The sequence below is a fragment of the Astyanax mexicanus genome, chromosome 15, assembly GCF_023375975.1.
Source record: "Astyanax mexicanus isolate ESR-SI-001 chromosome 15, AstMex3_surface, whole genome shotgun sequence".
In the NCBI taxonomy this organism is placed as follows: domain Eukaryota; kingdom Metazoa; phylum Chordata; class Actinopteri; order Characiformes; family Acestrorhamphidae; genus Astyanax; species Astyanax mexicanus.
The window spans coordinates 9,940,962-9,964,208 of NC_064422.1; the positions used below are offsets into that span (position 1 = coordinate 9,940,962).

Genomic DNA, 23,247 nt, shown 5'->3' on the forward strand with positions numbered 1-23,247 from the left:
TTTACTAGAATCTCATTCTGCTGTTCTACTTTCAGTCCTTTAAAATTCCAGCTGTCTGTTATAGGTAGAGTTTAATTAAAAAAAAATGATGTATGAATGTGTTTGATATCTAAGGTAAGCTTTTTTTTTTTTCTTTTTTTTTTTCATCAACAGGAGATGCTAGGCTAATGTTGCTAACAAACTCTGGATTTATAATCCATAATCATCTTTTGTATGTAAACACACTCCTAAATATCTTAAACTAAGTGCTTTATAGTAGGGAAGTGCTTTATCGTATCGTACGCAATAATATCGCCAACATTTTTGAATATGGTGAACGATATTATATCCTGAAATATCTTACCATATCACCCACCCCTAATTGTCACATCAGGGTACTACTCTTACTACTTTTTACTGTTTTTAGCAAAAGAAAAAGTCCCACTGTTCTCATTTCCCATTATATATTTACTAGAGACAGATTATATTTGTCAAGTATAATTTAAATCCTTGCATTTTTTTATATCGCAGTTAGGGTTATGCCATATCATATATCATATGCAATAATGAAATGTAATTTTCATTTTGATGCAGTAGTGTATTTTTAAAATATATATATATTTTTTCAGTGTTTTCTCATATCGTTATATATATTTTCGTTATCGCTACTTTATATACTATTTTATATTTCTATCACTTTATCACACTTCACATATCACAGATTTTCAGAATGAAGAGAAGTGTTACATAGTGGAGGGAGGGAGAGGGTGGTTTTTAAGGTATTCCGAGAGGAGGGCGGGGTAGTCTGACATCACTCCTGTAGCTCCGACTGAAAAGGCAGCATCCATGTCGCTCTCCTCGTTACACACAAACAGCTGCACCTAAGAGAGAAAGAACAGGATGATAAGAAGAGCTAATCCAGTGCTGGAGAACAGAACATACAGTCCTGATATTGGATTATGCTGAGATAACTGGATTTCCATCGGGAATGTGTCACGGCCCATATGTTTTTGAGGTTTCTGAGGTTCTGTGAATTTTAATCCAGATTACAGATTTAAAAAAAAAAAAAAAAAAGGATGCAAAATGTACTGTACCTGCATCCCTCGCTTCACCAAGTGGTCAAACAGGGACTTCCTCATGGTCAGCCTGCAATAAAAATCAAGAGAAAAGGGGGTTAGATGTGGTGAGCACCCAAGGGACCTAGACCCAATGCCCCCCCTTAAAAAAAAAAAATGTAAATGAAATTTAAGGAGAGTTTCCAAAGCGAAGAGTGAGTGAGTGAGTGGATCATATTTGAAGAAATGTAATCATTTAGATTCAAATCATCAGACACACAAACTACTATGTGTAGTACAAGGAGTAGATAGTAGTAGTAGTAGATAAGAAGATAAAACTGTTGGGGCCACATTTTAAAATATTTGTATTAAATATCTCTCTTCTAGCTGCATTCTCAATTATCTGGTCTAATAAAAATAGCTTAAAAGCAGGAAGCTACTTTAAAATTACTTATGAATTTTTTAGGACATTTGATCACTCTATTTTTTTGCAATGATGTTTTACCATCATCAATTATTTAATTGCACAGGATCAATCAGGAGTGGGACATCACTTGTCTTGTCATATGTTCTATTATTCTGTATAATTTATTATCTGATGCTCACACAGACAGTACTAGTCTAGCACCTTGCCTTTAATATAAACCGAGCAACATAAACCACAGAGCAACATCACCACAACTAGCCTCTCTCTCTTCCTCTAGTTAAAACAGTGGACGGAGGCTGCAGTCTACAGCATTAGCTTACTAAAAAACAATAATATCATAAAGAGTGCTATTTGATTGTCCATGCGCATATAAGAGCCCAATGCAGAGAGTAAGCAGATGATGCTGTTTGCACGATAAGGGGTGAAAATTATGTACTTTATTCTTTAAATGGTATTTAAATGATGCTTTCTTGGATTCTAAAAAGTTTAGCTCATCAGAGACAAAAAAACAACAACAACACAACTTTATTTCTTTCACTATTTGATGTGTTGGGACTCATTTTTAGGGCTAACAACACCCCTAACTGACCTACTGCAGACTTTCAGAAACAGTTAGTCTTCAGCACTTACTTTTCTATGAGAGAGACGACGAATCGATTCTTCAGAATTGATTCTTCTGGAATGTATTTTCTGTAAAACACAGCAAATAAGAATATATATATTAATAATAGATACAATTATTAAAAATGATTATTACAAATGATAAAATTAGCATTATTTATTTAGCAAGGCCTGATAGTGTGGTAGTTTTCCAATCCCACAGGTCAGTGCAGTGTTCTTTGGCTTACATTAGCTGTGGGAAAGTCATGGGACACTTACAATGTTGCATACACTGTCACATACTATCCCATGACATTTGGTATGTAAGTGTATCTTACTGAGTCAGTACCGTATAATCAAGTCTAGGTCAGGGGGGGCGTGTCTATGTGACCTTTTGCTTTTATGTGAGTTTATTCAGCAAAAATGTTCACAGCTTGTTCTTTTCTATCTAGTTTTAGGTTTACATTTCACTGAACTCAAACAAATCTAAGGATTCTTCCCTCCTTCCTTTTGGTTTCAGATAAACCACTGACCTGTTGATCACACTGGGCAGGTAGAACTGTAGCAGACTCTCTTCCAGAGGCATGAAGGGCAGGAGACCAGTATAGAACAGCACCAAGAGGAAGAATATTCGTCCCATAGTGAAGCTGTAGGGCATGGAAGGGCACTGTCCAGGAAACACAATCACAATCAAAGAAATGTCATTCTAAATTAAATATTATACTTCATGAGTATAACAGACACACGACTGGCGCTCAAGTAAAAAACTAAAAAAAAAAACAAAAAAGCAGTTTTAAGTGAATATCCAATGCAAGCAATAAAAAACCCTGAAGATATTACTGATAAATATCAAAGCAGAGGATGGACCAATGCACACACACCGACGAGACAAATTTCAGCATCTATAATTCACCTAACGGCATGTGTTTTGACTGTGGTAAGAAATGAGACATCGCTATATTGCTGTTTTAATCAATTTTTAAGTAAATTTCAAGCATTAAATTGACTTAATTTAATTCAAATTAGGTCTGCCTGGCGGAAGCGACAGAAATGTTATGTGGTGCACGGCCACGGGACTAAAACAAAACAATTTTTGTCGAGAGCGGGCCGTAACGGGACTAAAACAAGCAACCTTACTCATAACGATAACCTTCTAATACAACTAATACAGAGGTGAACATCATCAAGCCATCCCCTCCACATAACATGATCAATTTAAATACTTATATAAATTGTATACTTCTATACATATTTATATACCCAGTGCTTTACCTGTTTCTTGCACTTTGCCATAATGACGGAGTCGTCTGTGGCCCAGACGGTGATGCTCTCTCGTTTATACTTTTTCACCAGTGAGGCGACCTTGGTAGATATAGAATAGCATTAGCATTCTCATTTCTGTTCCAAATCATTACAGTCATTTATTTAAGATCTGTAAGGCATGGCCGGCTGTACCTTTTCTATGAGCTCGTCCTTGTTCTCTTTGACCTCGATGTTGATGGGCATTTTTGGAAATTTCTTGAAGACATCCTCCAGCAGAGCCATTTTCCTGTCCTTTCCGGTGCTGTAGTGTCCTGATAGGAGATTTTCATTCTATTAGCGCGCTAGCATTCATTAGCCACATTAGCATTTTTCTTAATTGAATGTGATAACTAGTACAAACTTTTGTCAAATAGCCCAGCAGTCCCAAATACAGAGCTTAATAGCTAATGCTTGCAACAGGCTTATAATGCTAGTGATAGGGGCATAGTGTCACCAATGAAAATTCTATTCTATTCATCACTATTTCTACACCAGTAACATAAAGTATATCCACACTTCCTTGGTAGAATTCAGAGGGACCATATATTTTTTCATTAATAGCTGCTAAACACAAATAGGCACTAAACCCTTTGATTTTTGCTGACTCCACCCTCAGCTCAAATTTGAAAAAGGCAAAAAAAAAAAAAAAAATGGGAGGGGTAGTTAGTTTGGGAGGGGCACTGTGTGATTTATGGGTTTAGAGGCAGGGCAGGACGGACAGCTGATTGGTTGAGCTGCAGCAGCAGTGTGCCTCCGACAGCAGTAAGAAACAGATGGATGGTTGTCAGCAGGGATGGTTTTATGGATAACTGGTATGTTTCTTTGCTTCAAAGGAACACATTTGAACTATCAGTGTAAAAGAATATATGGTTTAGGGCTTAGTGGCTCTTTACCAAGCTTAACGTAGCTCCACACTTTTTTTAAAAACACTTTTTATACACACAGTGCCTTCAGGTAGTTTAAATCCTGATAAGTTGACTAACGAGCACAAATGAATCCACAGCTGATCACGTTACGTTAATCACGTTAATACGCATTTGTTTTGGACTGGAGTTGCTGCAGTAGGAGTCCCACAGAATTCTACCAATGAAGTGTGGAAATACTTTAAGCTAAGTTAATGGTGTTAAAATAGTGATTTCTTTGCATGGTGCAACACTATGCCCCTATCACTAGCATTGTAATCCTGTTGGGAGCATCGGCTAAAAGCTCTGTATTTTAGAATGATTCTGGGTGAACAAAGGTGGGTTTATCATGTATTACTACAACCCAAGATCGTACTCCGCTGTTGTTAACTTACCCACGTTGAATGTGACCTCAAGGTGATCCTTATAGAGAGGTAAGTCCTGGAACATGAAAATGACCATGGTCAGTAATGGTCACCAAATGTATAATGTAAACAGACTGAGATTAGGAGCAGAAAAAAAGAGCTACCTTTCGTTTTAGGGAGGAAATAGCAACGTCTAATCCAGTCTGTCTTTTAAGGTTCTTGTCATGAGACACCATCACATATCCGTCCTGAGTTAAATGACAGTCCAGTTCCAGCATCTGGGTTCCTACTTCCTCTGCGCTGAAGGAGGAGGAACAGAGGGTTATTGTAGTGTACAGTGTATGAGTGATCGATTAACAAGATATTCAGTGAAAAGGAATGTTGAAGATAAAAATGGTTTCATGTTTAAGGGAATTTATTTATTTATTTTATCCTGTTCCTGAGTATTTTATGACAAAAAACAAATATGATCAGACAAAATGATAGCCTCTGTTGCGATGGCTATTGCTGTTGGAAAATGAAATCTTCTGGTAGACACTGCACTGACTTTAGACCTCATAAAACACAGTGGATCAACACCAGCAGATGACATGTCTCTCCAAACCATCACTGATCATCATTAAATTTTACATTTCATTTGTAAATCAAGGGAGCAGAGTCTGGAGGAAGAGTGGAGAGACACACAGTCCAAACTGCTGGAGGTCTAGTGTGAAGTTTCCACCAATCAGTGATGGTTTGGAGAAAAATGTCATCTGCTGGTGTTGATCCACTGTGTTTTATTATCAAGTCTAAAGTCAGTGCAGTTTTGTTTTCCCAACAAAATCTTACAGCACTTCATGCTTCCCTCTGCTGACAACTTTTATGAAGATGCAGATTTCATTTTCCAGCAGGATTTGGCACACTGCCCACACTGCCAAAAGTACCAATTGGTCTTATATAATATTCAAATTTTCTGAGACACTGATTTTTGGGTTTTCATTGGCTGTAAGGTTCATAATCATCAATAATAAAAGAAATAAACGCTTAAAATAGATCTCCCGGTGTGTAATACATCTATATAATATATAATTTTCACATTTTAAACTGAATTACTGAAATAAAATAAGTGTTCAATGATATTCATTGTCATGTGGCTGTCCTCTGCTGTGACTCAGGAAGGATATCACAAGTGAGGACAGAATCTGTTCTGCTAGTTTGCTGTTTGTAGAACAAAATGAGGTGTTCCTGTTACTCACTGTGTAAAAGCTTCCATCGTGTTTTCAATCTTCTCCCCGGCACCTGATAGATAACAGCAAACAACGAATCTGAGTGTTAAAAAGGTTCTCAAAAACAAAGGAGCCACACAGTGTTCTCAAACTGATGTTTCCTTATCAGCAATATTCAGAAAACAAGAAGATTTACTCAAACAAAACTCTTTTTTTGGTCTTTTTTTTAACATCTTTGGAGAATAGTTATTTCAAATGGAATATCAGACCTTCAGACAGAATAAAGGATGTAAAAGAATACTTGGTGGTATTTTTTTGTTTAAGTTTCTTTACAACAAAGTTCTGTTGTAAACGTTCTAAAAGTTTAAGGGTTATTCATAAAACCTTTTCTCTTTATGCCTATTTTTACAAAAAAATCTTCATATTTGCATCCCATTTGCAACAAAAAACCCACAAAACTGTTCTTTAAGAAAAAGAAAAAGACCATACTGTTTAAAATATATGAATTGACAACGGCAATCTCTTTAAACCATCCACTGAAAGGTTTTTTTTTGGGAACCAACATTGATTCTTCTGTAGCATCACTCCGACAAACATACATTTACATCTATAGTAAAACTTTTTTTAATGAAATGTGAGGGTGTGAAAAAACTAAAATTTTTAATTCTATAAAAAACAAACCCTTAGGTTAATTTAAAACCTTTGCATGATGTGAAGGTTCTTAAAACCTATGAAAGGTTGTCCACACTGAATGAAATGGTCCTCTAAAGAACTATCATTGCTTTCCAATGAAAAAAATCTGTTTTTAAATTTTTTTACTTTACTAAACTGTCCCTTTCCTTGTCAATTCCTTGATGAATTGACCAATAGAAATACTTCAAAATGACCTGAAATAAACGTATTTTACATTGACCTCCATTGAAATTTTAGATTTTTTTTTTTTCGTTCCTGAAAAGTTGCTGTTTTGGAGATGCTTCTTGTTTATTGGATATTGGTGACACTGTCCATTAAAAAGATCTTTAAAGGTAACCAATTAAACAACACTTTTAGCTTATTTGTTAAAAATGTTTTTTAGCAAACAAAAGAAACAAAGAGTCAAAGAACAAACTGTGAGACTCATTCAGAAAGCTGTGTAATCTGTGATCAGGTGTGCACTCACCTCCTCGGTGGGAAATGTGTCGGCTGTAGAAATCTAATTTCTTCTTCTTGTGGAGAATCAGAGGGTTTTTCAGCAGATAAAGAGAACACGGGATAAAGAGATCTAGAAACAGGATGATCAGCGCTATCACCAACATCCAATCCATGATGTTTCTTCAAGCGACTCAGAGCCTCGCTGGATGACCGACTGAAGTATCTTCACTACTGTCTTGTCTTATCTCCCTTGGCCTTCTTTTATGGCCTTGATCTGACTGGAGCATGTGAGGGGACATGTGAACTGTACTTGTGTGTGTATGTGTGTGTGTGTGTGGTCAGGTATGACACAGCTTATACTTATGACTGGAGGGAAAGTCTGGGAAACAATACAAAAAAAAAAATCACACTGGCATTCAGTCAAATCCAAACATTCCCTTATCTCTATTGTGCAACAACAGCAAACGGAAACCGAAGGGGCTCCGGTTTAGTGTGAAACTGAAGTGTGGACACCGTCTCATGACATTTCCAACATATCTCAGCTGTTCTCAGACGATTGGCTTTCCACCAGACGATTGACCCCTCGGCCACAAACCCAACCCAACCCAAACACGCCGATCAGTACATGACATTTCCACAAGGTCCTAACTTCTCAGTGCCCGGGTAAAGTACTGCATATCACAACGGAGACCGCAGAGCAGCAGCACTTCCCACCCTGCAGGAGTTTCACAATGAAGAAACTGCTGATCAGGAGCGAGACAGTCCATAAAAGGAGTGTCGGTCACCCTGTGACCTCACTTCTCCATAAAGTTCACACTAATTTCATCAGTACGCCAGTTTGTTTAATCAGTAAAATGATGAAATGAAATGATTGAACTATAGTGAGAAACTCATAAAGTCAGTCATTGGTCAGTTTTTTCTTATAATTTTATTTCTCCTTTTTCCCATTTTCTCCCCAATTTACACGGCCAATTACACAACTCATTAGGACTCCCCCTATCACTAGTAATGCCCCAACACACCAGGAGGGCAAAGACTAGCACATGCTTCCTCCGATACATGTGAAGTCAGCCACCGCTTCTTTTCGAGCTGCTGCTGATGCAGCATTGCTGCGGTTCTGATACATCAGCTCACAGATGCCCTGTGCTGCAGACATCAGAAGTGATGTGGGGAGAGAGCTCCATCTACCCACCCGGAGGGAGCAGGGCCAATGGTGCTCCCTCTGAGCGCCGGTAGCTTGATGGCAAAGCTGCATGAGTGGGGGTTCGAACCTACTTTAAACCACTGGACCACTCGGCGCCCATAAATTGGTCAGTTTTTAACATAGTTTGGTTCAGCAATTGGTCGTTCAGCAGACTATGGTGCTGTCACTGTGATCTGAGGATCACAAGTTTAAGTCCTTAATCAAGTCCTTAATCATGCATGCTGCTTCGCCATCAGCAGCCAGAGTCCGAGAGAGAGCACAACTAGCCAGGCTCTCTCTGGGTGGGTAGATGGCGCATTCTCTTATGCTATCACTCCTAGTGTAACGTTGCTCAGCACAGGCATCTGTTAGATGATGTATCAGAGCTGGGGATCTGGCACTTTCCTCCAAGCATGCTAGCTACTCACTGATCAGCAGTAGTTTTAAAAGAGGCGGTTGGTTGGCTTCACATGTATGGGAGGAGGTATGTACTGGTCTTCACCCTCGTAGTGTTGGGGGCATTATTAAGGGTTACTAAGGGTTCATATGAAATGGACTTGTGAAAACAAGAAAATTGGGGACAAATTATGATTTGGATAAATTAGAACTACATAAAAAATAAAAATTGGTTCTTTGAGTTGTTGTCTTTCCGTAGAGGACCGTAGCCTTTAATACACATTTTCTCATTGTACAGAACAATGTTTTAATATAAAACTACGATCACTCAAATAACTGTGGGAATACCTTAATAGATCTACATCTAAAAGGAAATGAAATTTTATGATTATTTAACAGTAAAGATATCTTAACCATCTCCATAATTTAACAAGGAGAGAGGAAAAAACCTTCAGTACTTTCAGTTTCCATATTAATATGTTAATAAACTTAAAATAATCATAAAATAATTAAAGATATATGAAAACCTAAACATTTAAACCATATAAAAATGATGTTTTTTCTTTGATTTTACCAAATTTAAAACCTCTGGAATATAATCAAGAGGAAGATGGATGATCACAAGCCATCAAACCAAACTGAACTGCTTAAATTGTTGCCCCAGGAGTAAAGCAGCATAAAGTTATCCAAAAGCAGTGTGTAAGACTGGTGGAGGAGAACATGATGCCAAGATGCATAAAAAAACTGTGATTAAAAACCAACCAGGGTTATTCCACCAAATATTGATTTCTGAATTCTGAAATCTACCTGAGAAACGGGTGAAAGGAGGATAATAGAGTATAATGAGAAAAACAGAAGGAATGCACAAACAAATATTATATTCTTATATTTATATATTATATTCAGTATTAACTTGCATAGTTTGAAAATATTTAATTTACTATTTACTGAAATAAAAATAAAAAATACAGTATTGTATTTGTGCATATCAAGTGTTTTACAACTGACCCAGCCAATCAGAGTTTAGAACATGTGATATCTGTTTAATAACTGGTTTTATATGAGTGGAACTGTAAACGTTTGTACTGTAGAGTAGACTGAAACTAATTTAACTGCTATTTAGGAGTGCTGTGTTTCTGTAGAGGTGTGAAAGATGGAGTTTGCAGTTGAGCAGCACAGTAAACACTCTCAGCTCTTGTTCACGGATCTAAACACACAGCTAAACACACTCATTACCACTAATGTAAGTGGAGTGTCTGCACTGCTACTGGTGTCTGCAGTGGGACACCTGTCCACTCATAAACACATTACAGCTCATTACGCCTAACTGACCCCGAGCCATCACACCCCCACCCACCCCTCACCCACGCGGGGGTCAGTAATGACCCCTCCACCTCCCCGAGACAGACTTCAGGAGGAGGAGCAGCAGCGTTCACACCTCCACTTCCTCTCCTTTACCAGTCTGGCTTTTATCCCCCACATCAGGCGCCAAGAAAAACAGCAACTACAACAACATGAGGCTCGCAGCTCTGAGACCCAGCCGGTGGAGGATCTGACCCAATGCCAGAGGTTAAAACAGCTCTGGAAAAAAATAAGAGACCACTAAATAATGATGTTTTTCCTTGATTTTACCAAATTGAAAACCTCTGGAATATAATCAAGAGGAAGATGGATGATCACAAACCATCAAACCACCAAACTGAACTGCTTGAATTTTTGCACCAGGAGTAAAGCAGCATAAAGTTATCCAAAAGCAGTGTGTAAGACTGGTGGAGGAGAACATGATGCCAAGATGCCTGAAAACTGTGATTAAAAACCACCAGGGTTATTCAACCAAATATTGATTTCTGAACTCTAAATGCTCTAAATGGCAATATTTTTGTTTGGAATTTGGGAGAAATGTTGGCAGCAAAATCAGAGAATGATTTAGAAACTGAAGTGGTTGTATATGGTTATTATAGGGGAAAAAAACAGTTAAAGCATACATTCTCACTGATTACAGTGACTTATAGCAAGACACCAACAAATGTTCAAAAGTTTAAAAGGCATTTTTTTGGTTTTAAATCCCCAATTTTTAAGATTATTTTTGGTACTTTGCGACTTTCCTAAAGAATTAAGTTTTGCTTATTTGATGTTCCGATCAATTAGAAAATTTGACATAAAAAGAATTTGTGTATGCACCGGTACATCTCAAAAAATTAGAACATCATTGAAAAGTTACTTTATTTAAGTAATTTAAATGTGAAAAATCACAGTAGTTTAAAATGTGAAACTCATATATTATATAGATGTGTTACACACAGAGTGATCTATTTTAAAGGTTTATTTCTTTTATTGTTAATGATTATGGCTTACAGCCAATAAAAATCCGTGGCAGTGTTGGCAGTGTGCCAAGTCCTGCTGGAAAATGAAATCTGCATCTCCATAAAAGTTGTCAGTAGCAGAGGGAAGCATAAAGTGCTGTAAGATTTTGTGGGAAAACAAAACTGCACTGACTTTAGACTTGATAATAAAACACAGTGGATCAACACCAGCAGATGACATGTCTCTCCGAACCATCACTGATTGGTGGAAACTTCACACTAGACCTCGAGCAGTTTTGTTTTCCCACAAAATCTTACAGCACTTCATGCTCTCCTCTGCTGACAACTTTTATAGAGATGCGGATTTCATTTTCCAGCAGGACACTGCCCACACTACCAAAAGCACCAGTTGGTCTAATTTTTGGGTTTTTATTGGCTGTAATCATCAACAATAAAATAAATAAATGCTTAAAATAGATCACTCTGTGTGTAATACATCCATATAATAGAGAGAGTTTCACATTTTGAACTGAATTACTGAAATAAATTAACTTTTAAATTGTTTTCTAGCAGGCAGGTCACAGGTCGAGGTGCTGGGGCTGGCCGTGTCCTGCTGGCTGCTATTCTGCAGCTCTGTGTTTTTGTAAGGCTGATTCTGGAACATGTGGGGCATTTTGTCTAGGTTTGTTGTTTATATAGAAGACCAAACTGCTTCCACCTCTTCCACCTGCAAAAGCCTGCCCTCCACACCTCACACACCTCCTACTGAGAGTCCTCATCACCGACCACACGCCTGACCTGCCCTTACAGACCCCTACACTCAAACAAACAATCACAACCATCATTTTACTGTTCTATTCACAATACCTTATTCCAATCAGATTAAAATATTATACAATACAGAAACTTACTTAAAAATTGGGTAATTGAATATTTGATTAAATGCCAGTTTCTCTGATTTTGCTATTTATAGGTTTATGTTTGAGTGAAATGAACATTGTTGTTTTATTCTATAAACTACGGACCATTTTTCTCTCAAATTCCAAATAAGATTATTGTAATTTAGAGCATTTATTAGCAGTTATTGAAAAATGTCTGAAATAACCAAAAAGATGCAGAGCTTTCAGACCATAAACAATGCAAAGAAAACAAGTTCATATTCATAAAGATTTAAAAGTTCAGACATCAATATTTGGTGGAATAACCCTGGTTTTTAATCACAGTTTTTTTTCATGCATCTTGGCATCATGTTCTCCTCCACCAGTCTTACACACTGCTTTTGGATAACTTTATGCCACTCCTTTATGCCACTTCAGGACTGCAGGCAGGCCAGTCCATCAATTTGTCCTCTTCTTCCAGCCATGCCTTTGTAATGTGTGCAGCGTGTGTTTTTGTATTGTCTTGCTGAAACTGTATGCACATCTATGGAAAAGATGTAGTCTTATAGGCAGCATGTGTTGTAAGTTGCATTTTTGAATGGAACTGATTGAGTTTTTTTTTTATGTATTGTACAGTGTTTGCCAAAGATTTGCCAAAAGTAATGCTTGCCCATATACAGCTCTTATACAGTTATCCAAAAGCAGTGTGTAAGACTGGTGGAGGAGAACATGATGCCAAGATGCATGATAACTGTGATTAAAAACCAGTGTTATTCCACCAATTATTGATTTCTGAACTCTTAAATCTTTATGAATATGAACTTGTTTTCTTTGCATTATTTGAGGTCTGAAAGCTCTGCATCTTTTTTTGTTATTTCAGCCATTTCTCATTTTCTGCAAATAAATGCTCTAAATGACAATTTTATACGGAATTTAGGAGAAATGTTGTCTGTAGTTTATAGAATAAAACAACAATGTTCATTTTGAATTCTACTTCACGAATTCAGGCCTTCAGGCCTGACTAACGAATGTACCTGGTATGAAACATAACTGCAGAGTAGCAGTTAAACTCCCTAATGTTACTCAAGGTTAAAGCAGAGTGTGAGCATGGCGCTTGTTGTTTGTGGTTTTGAGTGTATATGTAGGGTTTTGCATTAGTGTAGTCTACATATAGTAAGTCTGAGCGTGTAGGTGTGAGTGTGTGTGTCTCTGTTTGTTTAGGCCATATGCAAAGACCCAGAGTGTGTTTGTGTGTATGTGTGGGGTGTGGGGTGTGTGGTTGGGGTGTGGGGGGGGGGTCTATTGGCTTGATAGAGACAGAAGGAGAGGAGGGAGTGTGAAGACTCCACCATTTGGTAGATGTGCCAACACACACTCACCTATATAACAGAGAACCTGGAGCCACGGGCGTCAAAAGAAGAAATGCAGCCACCAGAGAACCACTAAGCACAGAAGAAGAAACTGTAGTTTAGTGATTTTAAAATAATGTTAGATCATAGAGAAAGTTGAGACACGGATAAAGAAGATCAGAGTTTAAACACAGAAAGAAACTAAAGAAGCTCTAGAGGAACTATCTATCTCAGAAGAGGATGCTGGGAGTGGAGATGTACCCTAGCTTGGCCCTTGCGGCCCAAAGACTGGGAGACTGCTATTACCGAGGTAAGATCAGCTTGTAAAAAAAACATCCTGCAGAGCTGATTAAGCTTAAATGAAAATACATTTCTTGAAAACATTTTATAAAATTAAATAAAAAAATATTTCTGTTATTTAAAATTTGGTGCATAGTTTTAATAGAAGCACAGTTTACTGGTTCTACAATTAATTGGGAGACTGGGGGAGTGTATAGGTGACACATATTCAAATGCTCTGCTCTGTTCTTAATTTAGGTGCCAACATCTATGTGTTGGGGCTCAATGACAGTTTACTAGAAGGTTTTGCATAATTTACACATGATTATTTTCTCAAAAAAAATAAAAATAATATATAGATGTATTAAACACAGAGTGAATTTATTTCTTTTATTGGTGATGATTATGACTTAAAGCAAATGAGAACCCAAAAACAGTGTTTCAGAATATTATTAGAACATTATATAACACCTGTTGGTATTTTTGGCAGTGTGAGCAGTGTGCCAAATCCTGCTGGAAAATGAAATCCTCATGACTCTCCAACACATTGAGCTCCAACACATAGATCTTGGCACCTAAATTAATAAAACATTTGAACATTTTCTTCACTTCTTTAATGATCTCAAAGCAGAATGTCTGTATATGAATGTCTATATACATATAATATATATATATAGATCTATCACGATAATTACATCATCAAATTATTGTACAATAAATGGACATTACCGAAATAATATTTGATAATTGTGATTTTGACTATTATATTTATTTGCATGTTTATTCACATACTGTATATAACAGTGAATAGTATTTTACCCAGTCATTCAAAGAGTAATGCTTTAATAACTGTGACTCCATACACACAGTGTGGACTATTACTATGATTAATAAAAAAATGTGGGTGTCTTTTTTTTTTATAAGGGTATAATTGCTTTCTTATTCTATTCCATTATCATTGTGTCAGTGGCATTTAATGATCTTAAAATGACAATAATATTGTTGTGTTCTCTATGATGATTCCTGATGATTCTTTAATTTGCTTAAAAATATATATATTTTTTATATATTATATTTTCTTAGAATATTTTATCGATTTGACAATGCAATAAAATATTGAATATTGAAAATATTTTAATATTGCCCAATACTGAAATATTCTACCTACAAGATGTGCTACTTGTTAACACTGCTCATATTGTTAACTTTCCTCCAGAACAACAGCCCCCAGCCCATGTGCCCCTATACCCTGCATCATGTGACATGATGGCCCGAAGCCTGCCCACCCGCATGCTGGCCCCACCCCCTCCCAACACCGAGCCCCCTGGGAAAGCCCTGGATACTGTAAAGATGGAGCTGGAGAACGCGTCGTTATGGAAGCAGTTCAGTACTGTTGGTACAGAAATGATCATCACCAAGAAGGGCAGGTAATGCAACTTTGACTAATATTGAAAAAAACATTAAATAAAAGAATAGACATGTTAAAAAACATAAAAATCCCTTTAAAAAAACCAAAGCAAAATATATAAAAATATACAATACATATAAAGGCCTTTCCTCACATTGCCAGACTGAAGTGACTCAAATCGCAAAAGAATTTTAAACAGTAATACATGTGAGTGACTGTGTGAAATGGCTACAGGAATCCAATTTACAAACACTGGCAAGCTATGGTTAGCAACCTAACCGAAGCTCAATGATTACCTGTTCAGCAGAAAAACAACAACCAGCTCGCTCTCTGGTCCATGGCTTCAGCACACTGTTTTCCTGCTATTGTCTGTACCTGGCAACCCTGGGTGTAGAAATTGGAGCCACACAGGTTATTGTGACGTACTGCACAGTTCAAATAAGAAAATACTGGCCAAAGCTCTGCTGTTAAGAGCTGCCAGTGCTTTAACTCAGCATGTTTCCTTAATCTGATGATACATCCTGATCATGTTAAGATAAAATAAGACAAGATAATCCATTATTAATCCCACAATGGGAAATTTGCAATGTTGCAGCAGCACAGAGGAAAGGACAGAGAAACAGGTCAGGAAAAATATATAAAGAAATAATAATAAATCGATATAGATAAAACATTACAGAAAATATAAAAATATATATAAAAATACTAAAAAATATATACATACATCTTGTGCAGCTAAGATAAGGTCAGAGGAGGTATAATTATGGTAGGTTCTGACCAGTTTTGAGTTTCTATAGAAAATATAATCGATAATGGTCTTTTAAATCAGATTTGAGTCACGTTAAGAATACTTCTGTATTTCTGATTCATGGGCAAGTGACATGAATGTGAATTGTCAGATCATAAAAAATTAAATGAATTCTGAACTCAATAAAGAGGTTAGTAATGTGAACACAGCCACCTAAAACTGAATTCATATTCTTCTAAATCTCTCTTTATCTCAGGCGGATGTTTCCTCAGCTCAGGCTGAAGCTGTCAGGCTTGAACCCGTCTCTACGGTACATTCTCCTGTTAGACATCGTTCCTGTAGACTCCTCCCGATACCGGTTTCAGGACGACAGCTGGCAGGTGGTAGGTGGGGCTGAGGCTCGGCTCCCAGACCGAGTGTTCATCCACCCCGACTCCCCTGCGACTGGAGAACACTGGCAGAACCGCACCATATCCTTCCACCGAGCCAAACTCACCAACAACACACTGGACATGCAAGGACATGTGAGTGACATGAGCAATGACGATAATTTTACACATTCATTTCCTATATAATTCAATAAGTTCTGAAATGTGATTGATGTAAATAATTTCATGCCTGATTTCTTTTTATCAGATCATTCTTCACTCCTTGCACAAGTATCAGCCGCGAGTGCACGTGATTGAGGCCAGAGACGTGCTGATGTGGGGAGGAGCCCAGCACTCATTCACCTTCCCTGAGACCCAGTTCATCACCGTTACGGCCTACCAGAACAACAGGGTGAGAATCACTTGACCGTAAATGTTCTCAAACCACTTGTAGTCATTGTGTCGAGAGCTAAAATGAGCTTACAGTATATTAGCTTTTATTTTATTATTATTTCTGTTCCACCTTAAATGCTAAAAAGCCTCTGCTATCTGTTTGACCATTTAAGGTAGAACAGGAAAGTAGCTAGCTACTGAGACCAACTACTAGTGATTTTTATGCTTTTTATAAAGAAACTGGCCATAGAACATTGAAACTACACATTAAACTATATGGTAATAACGTGATTAACATTTCTAACAAGGAAACACTTAAATTTTAGTGTTTCTTGGTTTGCTGGTGCCAGTAATTCCTTAGCTCTCTGTTTGGAGTGTGCCTTGGGACACCCTATGCCTAGATGTGGCCAAGGAGTGAAATAAGATTGGGTCATAGTTACAGTAAATTAAAAACGAAAAAAAAAAAAAAACACACCAATTGAACAGCATTAAAGCAACTAGTTTCTGCCATCATGGGAATGATCTAAATTGTACATTTCATCTCTTTTAAGATAACAGAGCTGAAGATCAACTCAAATCCCTTCGCCAAAGGTTTCAGAGAAAATGGAATGAACTGTAAAAAGTAAGTTCCTATTGTTAAATTAACAAATGCAGAACTGCAAATGGTGTTCTGTTTAGCTGCGCTTTCCACACTGTGTAACTTTCTCTGCTTTGCACATTATTGCACAATATTATTTTAATTATAATGTATTGTATTTACTTTTCTTTTTTTATTTTCTTTTAACATTGTTTTTAAACTATTTTTTTCTATTACAATTTTTCTTTTACATGGTTTTAATTTGAGTTCTCTTTGTTTTAATCAAATTTTATTATTTTATTTCCATTTTTATTTTTACATGTTTTTGTAATTTGACTTCTCTTTTTTATTTTCTAATTTGTATAGCACTTTGAATGACCATTGTGTATGAAAGGTGCTATATAAATAAACTTGCCTTGCCTATTATCTATAATAACTCAATATTTCTTTTAGACAGCGAGAGGCTAGACAGAAGAGGAAACTGCCCCACCCACACCAAGAGGAACCTTTAGACATAGGTAACAATCAATAATCAATAATAATAATAAGCAACAGATTTCTAACTCACACTGATGTTTTTGTTTGTTTAACTCAATGTTTTTCTCTCTTCACTTTAGAATCGTGTGACCCGTGTGATTCCACCGAGGTCCTACAGCAGCCCCTGGTCCTGCAGAGCACCACCATGCCACTACCTGATTCAGGCTTCTGCCCTGATGTGACGTCTTTCCAAGAGCAGACAGGTCAACAGCACATCTCTGGAGAAGCTTTTCTGGGTTCCCATATGACCCAGATACCTGAGATCTCAGAGATTCCTGATTCCAGAGAGAACCAACCGCAACCAAGCTCAGACAGCGACGTGAACGGTGGATTGCTTCATGGGTATGTTGTTTACTAGAGTTTGTATAGCACTGTATTTAAAAAAAAGCTCATTAATTGTGCATTTCAAGAAAGCAACAGGGTGAGGGCACGATCATGCAGACTAAAGTTGATCTCGCTTTTTGAAAGACTTACAACTAAAGCTCCACAGTAATTGTGACTCTAGGAACGTGATAGGCTCCAATGAAAGGAAGGCAAAGCCACTAAACCTGGTTGCAACAGTCTGCAATATATGCCTTCTATACTTAAAACATATTGAGAAGTATGCTGTAAATATACTAACAGATTTTATATACTTAATTAAATTATATTAAAAATACATTAATATTAAGCTGTCATCAAATGTTTGAAAGTAAACTTTGATCATACTTATACTATAAAAGTACAATATAGTGTATTACAAAAATAGACTACTATGAAGTACACTTTTAGTTTAATGTAATTCAATATATATTTTAGCAAAGTGTGTTAAAAACAATGGTTACAATAGTTAACTTATAGTACAGTGTATCATGGAACTTTTTAGAATGTAAATTAAAATACTACATTAGTAAAATGTTTTAAAAATATATTTAGCCATTACATTAGTATAAAAAGTTGAAATGTATTTCAATGCTCTGTAAATATAAATATAAGTAAATTATGGGAAACACTGTTAAACAACATTTAAATGTAAAAAAATTAAGTAAATTTGAAACACGATAAAAACAAAGTGTACTAGAAGTGTGCTACTTACAAAAGACAAGAAATCGATTCAAAATCGATTCTTAGTACATTCCCAATATACTCGGTGTATAATAGTGATACAGTTGTAATGCTCATTAAATGTATTATAATTTTACTGTATGCATATTTAATATATGAAGTAGTGGTTTAAATGTCACGTAAGTATATTTCAAATAGGTCCATTTTAGTACAGTTAGGTACACTTTGCACTTTTTTTTAGTACTATTTTTATACAATTAAAGTATAATAAGTACAAAAAAGTTGTTCTATTTCAGGACTCTTTAAATATACTGATTAATAAGGCTAATAATGTGGCTACGAGAACACTTTAGTGCACTATAGCATAATAATGCTTAGTATACTTTAATCTACTTTTTTTCACTAGGGCATTCACTTGATTCACTTAAAGTTGTGGGAATTGAGCCTCAGTTAGCTGCAATATGCTCTGTACTATGGTGTTAGCTGTTAGCCTGTTAGCTGTTAACCTAACTAACTAACTAACAAACCACAGAAAAATGTATTTTATTCCAACAGCAGTTACTCAATCTAAGTCATTCTTATCTTATGTTTATAAATGGAGTTTAAGTCAGACAGACTTGAGTGAATTTTATTGTGAACATTTATAAGATAACCTAGAATTCGATGGAGTGGTAGCCAAATAAAAATACAGCTAATGCAAATCCCCATCCCAGAAATCCCTTATACCGCCAATAGACAATAATGTACAATACAAATCTCTGAATATTTGTTTATTCAATTTTTTGGTTCTCTTTCTCATATACAGGTCTACCCAAATGATGGCACTTTCTTCATACAACACATTTACAGGCCCTCCTATTACATCATCATCTCACCCACCAGTGGCTCATCCTCAACCTTCATCACTCTATTCCTTAGTTTCTTCCAGCCAGGCAACGGATCTGCCATCCTCTCATTCTAACCAATCCTCTTTACAAGATTACTCTTCCATGACGTCTTCCCACTACCCCCTATCCACCACCCTGGATTCTTCTTCTCCAGTCACAGCTTCCTCTACCTCTCCCCCAAGCTCTACTTATCCCTCCATCTCTCATTCTTCCTCTCCTCCTCAGTTACCCCCTCTCTCTGCTTCCTACCACTCTGTCCATCCAACCCAAGACAACCTTAGTCCTCACACACCAACAAATTCACCCTTCCAGTCTCTTCCTCCACCATCCTGCCAGTCTATCAATGGTTGTGCTTCCAGTCTGTCTTTAGACCCAACACAGAACCAAGCTGTAGATGGAGGCTTGGTCAATACACCACCTTCTGTTCAGGATGGAACCCAGACTGCCTTTCCATTCCCTCCTGTGCAGTCATCCAACGGCACTGATCCCACCACACCCCCAAACCAAATTGTACCACAAACTGCTTTCCCCTTTCCTCCAATACCACAGACGCAAAATACGCAAAATCAAGACGCAAATCAAATTCCAACTGCGTTCCCTTTATTTGCGGTCTCAAACCCCGCCTCCAACCCTGTTTCAACTCCATCTGATCCCAACACCCAAAACTCCACAGCCTTTCCTTTCCCCACGATTTCCCAACAACCCAACAATCCAAATCCATCAAATTCCCCACCCATGCAAACCCCATCAGCTTGCTCTTTTACAACCACCCAACCACCATCCTCAACTTCTCACCTCAACCCTTCTCCGTCTTTCCAAAACCCTTCAACAACCACTCATTCAGTAACTCAATCCTTCCCTCCACAACCATCAAACCAACAAATCAATATACAAATCCCTATAGTCAATCCTAATCCCAACCCTAATCCTTCTGTCTCTGCTTCTCTGCCTACCACATTTCAACCCCCTCAACCATCCTATGCCTTTCCCACCACCATCCCCTCAGGTCCCCATCTCTTCCAGAATCTAGCCATGCCTCCTACTGGCTCTTCTCATGCTGTTCCAGCCATTCCAAACATGGCCCATTTCCAGCCCACGATCCCCCAGTCACTATCAGCCTCCACCTTCAGCCATATCCCTCCACAGTGCAACTCAAACCCCACTCAAATCCCACCACAGACCTTCATGCCTGTACAGGCTTCCCATCCGACCCCCCACCTCCCACCACATTCAGCTCTACAGAACCACTCCCTCCCCCCGGCCCCCACCCACACTCAATACACTGCCAATCCCAACGCCTACCCAGCCGTGGCAGCATCTGAGGTGGGCTCATTTTCTCAGATGAACCCACCACCCGCCCCATACCTGCCCGACGTAGTACTCCACCCCTCCCTCCTTCCTCCTTTAGACCACTCACTTTCCTCTTCTGCTCCACCCGCCCGATACAACCCCTTCCCTTCCTACCCTCTCCGCCTGTGCCAGGACCCCCGCACCTCCTTCCACTTACCACTCAGGCACATCTACAGGCAGCCCCAGCACGTACACCCGCACAGCCAGGGGCCGTACCTGGACCTAGGAGGAAGGGCTGCGTACTGAGGAGGCACTCTTCAAAAGATTAAAGGATAATCAATGAGATCTTTAATATTAAAAGTGGACTGAATTAAAATTGCTGAACGACAGCTTTTTAAAGATATTTTGTAAAGCAGTTACGGCTTCAAATGATGAAATGTACATTTATTTAAAGTCCCACGGATGAGAATTTCTAGCCTTAAACTTTTGGGGACTCATTACTGATCTGTTTTAGCTTCAATTTTAGAGAATTTTACAATGCAGTTTATATTTTTTCATGTATTTGTTATATCTGTATACTGGCATTAATTGTGGCATTAAAGTGTGCTTGTTTTATTTGTCAATGATTCTTTTGTTATTATGGACAATGAGCCTTTACTTTTCTATTGATACATACACATTTAAATAACTAGCAGAGATCCAGCTATAGTAATGAAGTAGAAGTTATTCGCTACTGTACTTAAGTAAAATGCTGCATCTGTATCTACTGGAGTATTATTTTTTCTCCTACTTCCACTTTTACTTTACTACATACAGCTCTGGACAAAATAAGAGATCACTTTAAAAATTTGAGTTTCTTTAAATTTTATCAAATTGAAAACCTCTGGAATATAATCAAGAGGAAGACGGATGATCACAAGCCATCAAACCAAAACTGAACTGCTTGAAAGTGTGTGTAAGTCTGGTGGAGGAGAATATCCCAAGATGCATGAAAAAAACTGTGATTAAAAACCAGGATTATTCCACCAAATATTGATTTCTGAACTCTTCAATCTTTATGAATATGAACTTGTTTTCTTTGCATTATTTGAGGTCTGAAAGCTCTGCATCTTTTTTGTTATTTCAGCCATTTCTCTTTTTCTGCAAATAAATGCTCTAAACGCCAATAGAACTGCCACTTAAGTGTGAAGCTTAAAGAATATTTCAACTTTTACTCAAGTCTGTGTCTCTAGAATTGTAAACATGTCTGACAGCCAGTGCTGGGTGATATATGACACAGGTCAATTTCACAAATAATTACAGTTACAGTTATTGAGTAATGATTTATTTTAAATGATTTGAATCAATAGCTGATACAGCATTTTCCTTGGTATAAGCTGGTCATGTTACACTGCTGGCTTGGATTTCCCCTCAGTGTTGCAGAAGAATGGACGGGTGGAGTCACATGACTACACACATGTAGAAGTGTGTTTTTGAAGAGACATGAACACGCACAAAACATATTAACAGAATTTTTGTTAATACAAAATAACAGTAAGTTTCAATAATTAACCCATAAGATCCCTCAATATTGATGCCAAATTCAAAACATAATCAGATAAATTCAGTGAGCAGCTCATTTGTTATATTTCTCATTGTGGGAAAATGACTGTAAATATTTAAAGGTTAAAATCATGATGTAAGTTAAATGTAGGTTAAATAAAACAATTTCATAACTTTTATTAACATCTTGTTCTAGAAATAGAACAAGTTAGAAATAGTTACATTGAGTTAAAAGGAGCTTGATTTATCTTAAGCACTAATCCAGCACTCATACATTATGTAAATATGGGCAGATTCACACACTGTCCTGTAGTTTTATTAAGGAACCTTACACAGATTTTTGGGGATCTGTGACACATACACATCACCATGGGATTTTTTTGGGTAAAAAAATAAAATAATTGATATGGGCAATGAAAGGTATAAAATAACCCAGCAAAAAAAACACAATCACAATTAGCAATTATACACTATCATATTATATATATATATACACTAACAACATTATACAATATATATTGGTGATTAAATTTGCGTTATGTAAAACATTGCTGAAATGAATTTACAAAACCAGTCAAATACTGAGATAGTAGATAAAAATCAATTAAACTATTAAAATGTTTGAAATCCATTGTTGTATTATTAATAACTATTATCATATTATTTTATCATTAATAAGTGATACAATAAAACTGTATAACAACAAACACTATTTATCATACTAAAATATATTTTAGATTGTATATTAAATTGTAAGTATTTTGAGAGCAACAGGAAATGTTTACATATGTAAATGTAAAATGTAAGTAATTTAAATCATTAAAATCAAGTTTGTTTTAAACACTTGAAGTCACAAACATTTATCAACAATTAAATTAAAGGGTATTGATTATTATTATTATTGATTCCAAACTGGAATTATAACAGGATTTTTGTTTTGTTTTATTATAAGCCATTTCTGCATTTACTCTTAGTTCAGTCTGTCAGTTCAGCACAGAGCACATGTGAAACTGCTGAATAAAACACTGCCTTTACTCACATTACAGAACTTACAATCAGAATTCTACAGCCTGAGAACTGCTGTGTCATTCTGACTGTC

At 37.0% G+C, this 23,247-nt stretch overlaps 2 protein-coding genes across 3 annotated transcripts; one reads left to right on the forward strand and one right to left on the reverse strand.

Annotated features, from left to right (window-relative positions):
• Positions 1-33: 33 nt before the first annotated feature.
• On the reverse strand, positions 34-15,811 carry gdpd3b (glycerophosphodiester phosphodiesterase domain containing 3b). Of its 2 annotated transcripts, XM_007248692.4 has the most exons (12): positions 15,724-15,811; positions 15,059-15,283; positions 13,106-13,168; positions 5,866-5,908; positions 4,795-4,930; positions 4,661-4,706; positions 3,517-3,635; positions 3,334-3,423; positions 2,595-2,728; positions 2,092-2,151; positions 1,074-1,125; positions 34-860 (listed from the first exon to the last, which is right to left on the reverse strand). In XM_007248692.4, the coding sequence occupies exons 4-12, from the start codon at positions 5,880-5,882 to the stop codon at positions 723-725; spliced, it is 792 nt and encodes a 263-aa protein (XP_007248754.3). In that variant the 5' UTR covers positions 5,883-5,908; positions 13,106-13,168; positions 15,059-15,283; positions 15,724-15,811; the 3' UTR covers positions 34-722. The 2 variants fall into 2 exon arrangements, with proteins under 2 accessions (XP_007248754.3, XP_007248753.3); XM_007248691.3 differs by lacking the exons at positions 13,106-13,168; positions 15,059-15,283; positions 15,724-15,811 and adding an exon at positions 6,995-10,816.
• Positions 13,180-21,229, forward strand: tbx6 (T-box transcription factor 6). Its single transcript, XM_022669243.2, has 8 exons — positions 13,180-13,385; positions 14,571-14,781; positions 15,767-16,034; positions 16,147-16,290; positions 16,823-16,893; positions 17,302-17,366; positions 17,466-17,727; positions 19,235-21,229. Exons 1-8 carry the CDS (start codon positions 13,316-13,318, stop codon positions 20,910-20,912), a joined length of 2,769 nt encoding a protein of 922 aa, XP_022524964.2. The 5' UTR covers positions 13,180-13,315; the 3' UTR covers positions 20,913-21,229.
• Positions 21,230-23,247: the final 2,018 nt, after the last annotated feature.

Bases quoted from the DNA above. Each gene is read 5' to 3' on its own strand.
- gdpd3b (XM_007248691.3), bottom strand. From the start codon at position 7,139: ATGGATTGGATGTTGGTGATAGCGCTGATCATCCTGTTTCTAGATCTC. The intron at 5,909-6,994 runs GTGAGTGCACAC...GTTATCTATCAG, and splicing joins ACACATTTCCCACCGAGGAG to GTGCCGGGGAGAAGATTGAA. The intron at 2,729-3,333 runs GTAAAGCACTGG...TTTCCTGGACAG, and splicing joins TGGCAAAGTGCAAGAAACAG to TGCCCTTCCATGCCCTACAG.
- tbx6 (XM_022669243.2), top strand. From the start codon at position 13,316: ATGCTGGGAGTGGAGATGTACCCTAGCTTGGCCCTTGCGGCCCAAAGA. The intron at 14,782-15,766 runs GTAATGCAACTT...TCTTTATCTCAG, and splicing joins ATCATCACCAAGAAGGGCAG to GCGGATGTTTCCTCAGCTCA. The intron at 17,728-19,234 runs GTATGTTGTTTA...TCTCATATACAG, and splicing joins AACGGTGGATTGCTTCATGG to GTCTACCCAAATGATGGCAC.